Here is an 11,074-nt window from a genome sequence, read left to right on the forward strand (position 1 = left end):
AGAAATGGGATTCACACATTGTACCAATGTGGAGAATCGAGCCTAGGTCTACTGCTTGACGAGAGAACGCTTTAACCACTAGACTACCCATCGCCCCGTGTGCAGGGAGAGTAGGATTGATGGTTTCTACCTGCTTGTTTGCACATACACACATTATATAATACACGCTGTGACATACGCTCCAATACCCACACACGTTGTCATGTGTCAGTCTATATAAACAGCACGAATATGTAGTCATGCAATAACACTGTAAACATGCACCGGATAGATTACACTTCAAGTATGTTAGTCACGTGTCATCTGCCGGAAGTGACCTCTGTGCCACAGAGAAGGAAGCTATTTGTCCAGGTAGGTGTGTTGTAACTGTCTCTCATCTCGCAGGCCAGTACACGGTATCAGTCAGGTCCTACATTTGCTAGAATATGTCTCGATGCCACGTTGTTACTGCTGGAGGTACAAATACCATGGTCGTACGTTGTAAATCCTGGTTATTTGTGATACGTAATAACAACAAATTTCTACTTTCGTTTTACGATGATGGCAGCTTGCCACTCATACACGCCATGACTCACCGTAATTGTGTCATATGGAGACAGACAAGCCTATATCGTGTTGCGATGGTTTAAAAGTACGTTTTGTACAAAACTGTATCAGCTGGCTACTCACATACGCCATGACACACTGTCTTTGCAGGGGCGTAGCTACCATTACAAAAAACGGTCCGGGCTTTAACATGATTGTTGATATAAAAGGTTGGGCAAGCCCTCAATACTATCGTAATATAAAGCTTTACAACCTATTGGGCTTACACGAAACACAATTGGCTCGCTACGCGCCTGCTCTGTGTCATATCGAGACAGACAAGCCACCATCGTGTTGTGTTAGTTTGAGAGTATGTTTCGTACCCACACTGTCTTTGTGTCATATCGTGCACACACAAGCCTTTATCGTCTTGCTGTAGTTTGAAAGTGTGCTCTATGCAAAATCCTACCAGCTACCACTGTGCTGATGTTGAATGTACGAACAGGACCTATTGAAAGAATAGTTCTCTTATTGTGATCGTGGTGAAAAGTCTGCACTGCAGGGATATATGTTGTATAGATATACATGACAAGGGAACTCTCGTTGTTAACGAACCGTCTTGCCTCTGTGGGTTGTGGATAGAACGTGGAATTGTTGTCCGGCGCCCAGTATTTCGATGACATAGTGCTATGCTATTGGAAGGAAGTGCTATTGTTTTTCTGTCTGTCCATTGATGAGTCGTCGCCTGTCCATTGTTGTCAAAAGTGAAGGAGTACGAGTTCGGTATTTGGACTGTCTGTTGGGACGACCAGGAGCAGGATAATGCCGCTCGTAGGAAACGCCCTGGGGTTGAGCAGGTACACCGCTCATCTCTCTCATGTCTTGTGTATTTGTTTGTCATGTACTAAAGACGTTTGAACTCAACTATGCCTTCGTCTTCATCAACGCACACTTCATCTTAATTATGAGTTAATTCCCCAGACGACGCACATATAGGACGTGTTGACAACTGCCTCGTCTCTCATACAATACAACAAACTGGCGTTAGTTCTGACACACAGTCTGGTGCGTCTTGCAATTTATTGAAGTTTGCTTCTTTTATAAGCTTTGTTGGATTTTGTTTGTTGTGTAACTCTGCACTCAGCAATATTCCAGCAATACCACGATAGTCCGTAGATAATCGACCTGACCTGACAATCCAGTGATCAACAGCATGAGCATCTACAGGATTTGGATACTATAACGTGTCAGTCAAGTCAGCGAGCCTGACCACCAAACCCCCTTTGTCAACTCTTGCGTCTTTTTCTAACCCGGATCATGACGGGTTGTTGCTTTCCTGAATGTGTGTCTGGCGCCTTTTTATTATATTTAATTAATATATTTTAGGAATCATTTGTACTGAAAATATGTTAATGTCAGGGAATAGCTGTTATTCTACACAGAGACTAACTCAACGAGACATTGTGTTGAAGACACAGTGATATGTCTTGTTTGAATAGATGGACAAACAGACAATGGAAAGTTAGGGATATATGAAATGCTTAAACTGTCTGGTAACACATCAGGAATAGGTTTTTACAAAATGTTATATCGGCCTGATGGTACATTCGTCAGTGAATTTGGAAAATATAGGAAAGAAATCTGTCGGATGGAGCATGCAAATAACAATAACCACCTTTGAAAAAACAGGTGTTGTTAAGGGTGTGTTGTCTCGAGGTCAAATATTTATACACGAGTACTTGAATATATGGATAGGTATAATTACAGATTACACAACTCCAGTGATTACGATTGTGTGGCACGAACAAAACTTTGCAAAAACACCACAGAGAACGTCCAAAAAGGGCTTTAAAATGGTCTTTTTTCAACATTCTACTGTGGACCCATATGCCTTTGGTCACCATAAGCGATTTGACGTTCAGTGTAAAATTAAACGTTGAGATGCCTGTTAACTGTTCTTTGGGTGCCAACTATATGTTGGTTTGCAAACTACCCATCTCACCATAAAGGGAAATATAACAGAGATCACTCATTAAAGTTTACTGTCTTCCAGAATGGACATCTTCCCCAAGTGTTCTGTCTGTCAGCAGCAGTTTGTCCTCAAAGGCCCTGCCCCCTACCTACTGCCCTGTCTACATGCTGTGTGTGAGACGTGTGTGACATCTGCAGGTGCTGGTGTGATATCATGCTCTACATGTCAGAGGGAGGTCAACCTCACAGATACAAGGCTCAAGAAGGATGCAGTGAGACAGAAAGAAATATTCCATCTGACAGCCAAACATCGCCCCACAGAGCTTCTCTGTACACACGAAGATGACAGCAACCAGGCTGTGTGTTGGTGTCGGCAGTGTGAAGAGCTCCTCTGTGAATACTGCCAGAATATGCACAGCAGCCTCAAACCTACCAGAAAACATGTACTTCAAAACCTCAGCGACTTTAAACCCGTTGTCTCAAACATTCCAACCCCTTGCAGTATCCACAACCCTGACTCTCTTTATCTTTTTGATCTGAGATGCAACATTTTGATTTGTGGAAGATGCAGATTTGAAGATCACGCAGATCATGAAGTTGAGAAGTTAGATGTGGTAGCTGAAAGTATCTTAAAACAGCTGGACCAACACAAAACTGAGCTGGCAACTTTACATGCTCGCCAACAGTCCAACATTCAGAATATCAGACGAGGGACCGAAATCACAGATACAACGCACAACACGTTGAAAGAAAATATTGGCCATACTTTCAGAGTTCTGCGATCACAACTTGACCAACGAGAGGAGGAACTTCTGACTGATCTTGAAGGTCAGACGAAGGCGACCAAGACAAGTCTCCGTACTCAGCTAAACACATGTGAAGAAGCTTCGAAGAAATGCTCTGAGGTTTTAGACTACGTCACCAAGGTTCTCACGTATGCCTCACAATCAGACCTCCTGGAGTTGGAGAGTTCTGTAAGGGAGGCAACTCGGGCTTTCCTTGACACTGCTGAGACTCAAACACAGGACATACCCGCAGCTGTCTTTAACACCAACGGCTTGTCAAAGCTGAAATCAAACATATCACGATTTGGGGCTGTCCTGACCAAGGACATGGAAAAACAATATGCAAGAGGTATTTATGTGAGATATGATTGCACGTTCTTTTTTATTGCGTGTAGGAGTGGAACAGCGTTCTATAGTATTATGTTGTATTTGGGACTACACTTTCTCAGTAAATTACAGATTCTATGACTGTTTTGGGTCTAGAATCCGTAATTTACTAAGAAGCGTCCTTCAAACTGACATTGTCTATTTATAGCTGTCGGCTATGTGGGCGGTGTCAATTCACATTTGTCAGAGAGATACACAAAGTACATGATGTAGTCTACCAGTTGTCAGACTTCCATTTCTATGGAAACCGCTGTGGCTGAGTAGGTTAGATCGCTGACTTTATGTGATCGGGTGCCTTACTCTGAGAGTGTGGGTTCAAATCACGGCTGGACTCAACCTATCAAAAAGAACTAGAATTTGTACTTAACGGAGAAAGTGTAATCCCAAATATAACATGTGACACATCATTCTCAGCGATTCGAGTTTTTTGCTCGAAGGCAACTAATATTATACTTAAAGCACCGGTACTTATTGACACAATGCCATTGTCTAGTCAGCCGAGTTGTATTAAATACTTAAAAAACACGCACTTTATAAACAGTAACACTTGCTCATAATATGTTGGAATTTTACAGTCGAGATTTCTTATGGATGTCCCATTATCGCTGATGGGGCGTAAAGCACCATTTATTCATTCATTCTTAAGGGTGTATTTACATCATGGTGTTGTTTCAGACAAGGAAACTCAAACTGAACATGACTTCATAGCTGAGATGGAAATCAAATATAAGAACGTGAGTTTGGTAATTAAAATAATATAATGCACCATAACCGCTAAAGAAGTGCGTATGAGATAGTATGTATGACTACAAAGCATTAAATGTACCAGAACCAATTAAATGTAAGACAACGATCTAAAACATTTTGAATCCGTTTTCAGAAGTACATGTCCATAATTACCTATCTAATGTCTACAGCACATCGCTCGCCGCGAATAGCTGTAATATTGCTGATGCGGGGTTAAGGAATAATTATTCATTCATTCATTCATTCATTCATTCAGCACATCGGAAAACAGAAGAGGATCATTGACTGAGACAAAACCAAAATCGAAATACATGCAAGCTATATCAGAATTAACAATCTGAGACTGATATGCTTTTTTAAACATTCAGTTTATTAAAAATAGGTACAAGGTAACTTCAGTTATTTTGGGTCACGCTGGAGACCCGGGTTCGATTCCCCACATGGGAACAATGTGTGAAGCCAATTTCTGGTGTCCCCCGTCGTTATATTGCTGGAATATTGCTAAAAAATGTGTAAAGCTAAACTCACTGACTTACTCATTCAGTTATTTTGGAGGTGTTCGTTGACAACGAAGAGGGCACAATTTATAGATAACACTTTTATAGTGACTACACATCGTAGGCCGTTATAAGGTTGTCAGACCATTGTAAAGCAATCCAGAAACAACGCTGTGCCAGTAGATAAAATATACGGCATATTCGGTACATTGTATGTTCTTTTCCGAGTTAAGTTTAAAATATTTAGATATTTGTACATACCTATCGCCTACGTCCCCATATGTCCCGACATACATACTTACAGACAATTAAGTCTGATTAAGGGTTATCTTTTCAGAGCATCGATGAGAACGAAAACATCGTGAAGAGAGCTTCAGAAACCACCCATTTCATGCTTGGTAAAGTCCAGTCACCTTTGTTCCTTTACTTTCTTCGTTCAGATAACTGAGTTCAGGTTTTAAACACTAAAATGGTGGCCTGTGTATTGGTTTTATTATTGACATTCACTACAAGATATGAAAATGTTGTTCTATTAAAGTGATGGCAACGTTGATGTTGTAGGGCTGCTCAATGAATGCGATGTTCACCTGCTGAAATCAGACGCCTTGGACAAGTCGATGGTGCTGAAGTGTACGTTCATAATCTACCTATTTACCATCTATGCTTACACTACAGCCTCCGAATCTATTGTCACATCATGGATGTGATTTGGGGGGCTTGGCTACATTAGCAACCCAGTGTATTCTGTAGTAGAATGTTTTGGAACAACTGTTTGGCTAATGATCGACGTACAAAGTGTTTGTTTGTTTGTTGTTTAACGGCGCAATCGGCAATATTCCAGCTATATGACGGCGGTCTGCAAATACTCGAGTCTGGACCAGACAATCCAGAGATGGACAGCATGAGCATCCATCTACGGAATTGTGATACGATGGCATGTGGCAACCAAGCGAGCCTGACCACCCGATTCTGTTAGTTTTCTTTTACGACAAGCATAGTTTGCTGAACACAAATTCTGATCCCGATGTCAATGCTGACTATATTCGGGATACAGCAACATCATCCTAGAGAGAATTTGTCTCCTGAATCGGTGACACCTGATTAGTGTTTGCTGGACTGGTCACTTATTGTACCTTCTTTCAGAATGTTACACTCAGTAGATACGATGTTTATGTGACAGGGCGTGAAATGATATACATATGACATTTTCGCTTTGTCAGCTTCCTGTGGCCATGTGGACGAGCCATCAGACTTCCAATCAAAAGGTCCATGGCTTGAATCCCATCACGGGATACGGTAGTTTTATTGCCTGTACATAACAATCAGTGATCAAAACTGACCTTCACGTTGTTGTGGTTTTTTTCATTTTGTTCTTAAGATTATCTTTTACTCGTTTGTTTGTTGTTTAACGTTGCATTCAGCAATATTCCAGATATGTGAAGGCGGTTTGAAATTATTCAGATAACCCAGTGATTGACAGCATGAGCATCTAATTCACGTTTGTGTGTTGTAGGTATACATCTGAAGTATGACACAGATAAAATTAACCTTGACGAAGCTCACATCAACACAGAGGGGGACCTGATCAACAGCAAGTCTGCCACCAGGTCTGCACGGAAAGGGAGACTGAAGAAGTACAGGGGCACATGCAGCACTATCCCCCTCCCCTTGACTGATTGTCCACAGTACTGGGAGACGGAGACCAGGGTCGGACTGGACAAAACACTCACAGGGAGCATTCTCATCCTGGAGGTTGGTGTCTGTGCTGAGGGAGAGATGGACATGACTTCCTACGTAGCCCGTCGTCCTCATGCCTACAGTTTGATCGTCCGCCACTGTACTACTCATGAAGGGATATGTAGGGTAACCTGGAAGGAGGGAAAGGAAGTAACGTTACATCTACCTTACACCATCCCCAACACAGCAGGGGCACCACACACACTACACTACGGTGTTGTCTATGATGACGCCAGGAAGAAGATTGTCTTCATTGATGTGAAGGAGAAGAAAGCCATATCGACGTTAGACAATGTAGACTCCAGTCAACCACTGCGGCCAGTGTTCGGGTTGTATAGCGCACCTGTCGTCACTGTCAGCATGAGACTTGTGGTGGGCAGTGACATCAACATGACGGAGGAGAAGAAAGCCATGATTGTCAAGGCGCTGTCGTGATGTGGCATGCTAAAGGCGGAAGTGGTGGTGAGTATGATCACACCCAGATACGTATGTATCAACATGACGGAGGAGAATAAAGCTCTAGTTATAAGACACTGTCATGATGCCATGTTATGTCACCGTCGGCCATGGTGGGGAGTAGGAACACACAGAGATATGTACCAATGATATCAACATGACGGGGGAGAAGAAAGCTCTCGTTATAAGACAGTCAGGATGCCATGTTATGACACCGGCGGCCATGATGGTGAGTAGCAACACACGGAGATATGTACCAACGATATCAACATGACGGGGGAGAAGAAAGCTCTAGTAATAAGACACTGTCATGATGCCATGTTATGACACCGGCGCCCATGGTCGTGAAGATCAACACAAAGCGTTGTGGACAGCGTCATAAACATGGCAGAGAAGAAAGTTCTGGTTATTTTATGATGATGGTACTTCAGACAGACAGACAGACACTAGTCTATATCCTATCTAAGCAAGATGCTCCTCCCTGATTACTACTAATCTCCTCATCGTGTTGCTGTCAGAACTTGAAATGTTTGTATTGTAATAGCTTTCTACACATTGTTAACGTAGAGGACACTGAGTCCAGCCATACTGTACACATTGTAAACGTAGAGGACACTGAGTCCAGCCATACTGTACACATTGTAAACGTAGAGGACACTGAGTCCAGACATACTGTACACATTGTTAACGTAGAGGACACTGAGTCCAGCCATACTGTACACATTGTTAACGTAGAGGACACTGAGTCCAGCCATACTGTACACATTGTTAACGTAGAGGACACAGGATTGTCCAGCCATACTGTACACATTGTTAACGTAGAGGACACTGAGTCCAGCCATACTGTACACATTGTTAACGTAGAGGACACTGAGTCAAGCCATACTGTACACATTGTTAACGTAGAGGACACTGAGTCCAGCCATACTGTACACATTGTTAACGTAGAGGACACAGGATTGTCCAGCCATACTGTCCACATTGTTAACGTAGAGGACACTGAGTCCAGCCATACTGTACACATTGTTAACGTAGAGGACACTGAGTCCAGCCATACTGTACACATTGTTAACGTAGAGGACACTGAGTCCAGCCATACTGTACACATTGTTAACGTAGAGGACACTGAGTCCAGCCATACTGTACACATTGTTAACGTAGAGGACACAGGATTGTCCAGCCATACTGTACACATTGTTAACGTAGAGGACACTGAGTCCAGCCATACTGTACACATTGTTAACGTAGAGGACACTGAGTCAAGCCATACTGTACACATTGTTAACGTAGAGGACACTGAGTCCAGCCATACTGTACACATTGTTAACGTAGAGGACACTGAGTCCAGCCATACTGTACACATTGTTAACGTAGAGGACATTGAGTCCAGCCACACTGTACACATTGTTAACGTAGAGGACACAGGGATGTCCAGCCATACTGTACACACTGTTAACGTAGAGGACACTGAGTCCAGCCATACTGTACACATTGTTAACGTAGAGGACACAGGGATGTCCAGCCATACTGTACACATTGTTAACGTAGAGGGCACTGAGTCCAGCCATACTGTACACATAATGTGTATCCTGGGGGTCATAAAATCGCTTTAAAAGAACAAATTATGAACGTGAAATTTGTTTGTGACACCGTCAGTCCAGCCATACTGTACACATTATGTGTAGCCTGATGTCGTTGGTAGAAACTCGCTTTAAAACAACAAGTTATGAACGTGAAATTTGTTGGTGACACTGTCAGTCCAGCCATACTGTACACATTATGTGTATCTTGATGTCGGGGGTATCAACTCGCTTTAAAACAACAAGTTATGAACGTGAAATTTGTTAGTGACACTGTCAGTTCAGCCATACTGTACACATTATGTGTAGCCTGATGTCTAGGGCATAAACACGCTTTACAACATCAAATTATGAATGTGAAATTTGTTAGTGACATTGATTATATCAGAGCGTTTATGATTTCAAGAAATGTACAATGTAAGACCAAGACTTGTAAAATAAACTAGTGCACTATTACGCTTCTATTATGCTTGTATACATATATGACGTCTCTGTATTTTGTAGGGAAATAAAAATAACATGAGAAGAGCAAAAGAAATTATACTCATGGAAACTAATAAGGGAACACATGAAAGTATAAGTGTTCCTTTATTTATTTCACGAATTTCACACACAGTTGAATACATACTTTGTGAAGAAACCTGGAAAAGAATAAAGGAACATATGTACTTTCAGGTGTTGCCTTATTTGTTTCCATGAGTATATATACAATTAGTTAATAACAGTGGCTTGCATATGAAGTGTCGATGTAAAGTTGGCTTTGGGTATAATCTAACACAGCAGGACGTCTTCGAGTATTTATTACTTATCCACATCTACTTTTCAGCAGCAATCTCACACTACCAGCTTGTGTGGTGTAGGGAATGTATTGAAGAGGGCAGCATGTACTGATGGGCTAACATGTATTGAGACGCCAACATGTTTTGAGAGGCTAACATATATTGAGGCGCCAACATGTTTTGAGAGGCAAACATATATTGAGGCTGCAACATGTTTTGAGAGGCCAACATGTAGCCAACATGTATTGAGTCTACAACATGTGTTGAGGCTCCAACATGTCTTGAGGGGCCAACATGTTTTGGAAAGAGTTCCGCCTATTTTATAAGGTACTTTTCATTACTTGTGTATCTTTGTATTTATTGAAAACATTAGATGGGGGGTACGTAAGGAACTCTAACCCATGTTTTGAGAGCCCAACATGTTTTGAGGCTCCAACATGTTTTGAGAAGCCAACATGTCTTGAGGGGCCAACATGTCTTGAGAGGCCGTGTATTGAGACTCCAACATGTTTTGAAAGTCCAACGTGTATTGAGGCTCCAACATGTTTTGAGAGGCCTGTGTGTATTGAGGCTGCGACGTGTTGAGAAGCCAATGTGTATTGAGGCTCCAACATTTTTTGAGAGGCCAAGGTGTATTGAGTCTCCAACATGTTTTGAGAGGCCAGCGTGTATTGAGGCTCCAACATGTTTTGGAATGAGTTCCGCCTATTTTATAAGGTACTTTTCATTACTTGTGTATCTTTGTATTTATTGAAAACATTAGATGGGGTACGTAAGGAACTCTAACCCATGTTTTGAGAGACCAACATGTTTGAGGCTCCAACATGTTTTGAGAAGCCAACATGTCTTGAGGGCCCAACATGTCTTGAGAGGCCGTGTATTGAGACTCCAACATGTTTTGAAAGGCCAACGTGTATTGAGGCTCAAACATGTGTTGAGTCTCCAACGTGTATTGAGGCTCCAACATGTTTTGAGAAGCCAAGGTGTATTGAGGCGCCAACATGTTTTGAGAGGCCAACGTGTATTAAGGCTCCAACATGTTTTGAGAGGCCAACGTGTATTGAGGCGCCAACATGTTTTGAGAGACCAACGTGTATTGAGGCGCCAACATGTTTTGAGAGGGCAACATGTAGCCAACGTGTATTGAGGCTCCATGTTTTGAGAAGCCAATGTGTATTGAGGCTCCAACATGTTTTGAGAGGCCAACGTGTTTTGAGGCTCCAACATGTGTTGAGGGGGCCAGCATGTTTTGGGAAGAGTTCCGCCTATTTTATAAGGTACTTTTCATTACTTGTGTATCTTTGTATTTATTGAAAACATTAGATGGGGGTACGTAAGGAACTCTAACCCATGTTTTGAGAGACCAACATGTTTTGAAGCTCCAACATGTTTTGAGAAGCCAACATGTCTTGAGGGCCAACATGTCTTGAGAGGCCGTGTATTGAGACTCCAACATGTTTTGAAAGTCCAACGTGTATTGAGGCTCCAACATGTTTTGAGAGGCCTGTGTGTATTGAGGCTGCGACGTGTTGAGAAGCCAATGTGTATTGAGGCTCCAACATTTTTTGAGAGGCCAAGGTGTATTGAGTCTCCAACATGTTTTGAGAGGC

At 42.2% G+C, this 11,074-nt stretch overlaps 1 protein-coding gene across 4 annotated transcripts; it reads left to right on the forward strand.

Annotated features, from left to right (window-relative positions):
- Positions 1–260: 260 nt before the first annotated feature.
- LOC124270297 (transcription intermediary factor 1-alpha-like) lies at positions 261–7,756 on the forward strand. 4 transcript variants are annotated; one of them, XM_046705337.1, is made up of 6 exons: positions 261–351; positions 2,579–3,630; positions 4,344–4,402; positions 5,250–5,310; positions 5,474–5,542; positions 6,426–7,756. In XM_046705337.1, the coding sequence occupies exons 2-6, from the start codon at positions 2,580–2,582 to the stop codon at positions 7,082–7,084; spliced, it is 1,899 nt and encodes a 632-aa protein (XP_046561293.1). In that variant the 5' UTR covers positions 261–351; position 2,579; the 3' UTR covers positions 7,085–7,756. The 4 variants fall into 4 exon arrangements, with proteins under 4 accessions (XP_046561293.1, XP_046561292.1, XP_046561295.1 ...); XM_046705336.1 differs by lacking the exon at positions 261–351 and adding an exon at positions 380–456; XM_046705339.1 differs by lacking the exon at positions 261–351 and adding an exon at positions 408–473.
- Positions 7,757–11,074: the final 3,318 nt, after the last annotated feature.

This window comes from Haliotis rubra, unplaced genomic scaffold (assembly GCF_003918875.1).
Source record: "Haliotis rubra isolate DU_JTF1 unplaced genomic scaffold, ASM391887v1 Scf1504, whole genome shotgun sequence".
NCBI classification, from domain to species: Eukaryota; Metazoa; Mollusca; class Gastropoda; order Lepetellida; family Haliotidae; genus Haliotis; species Haliotis rubra.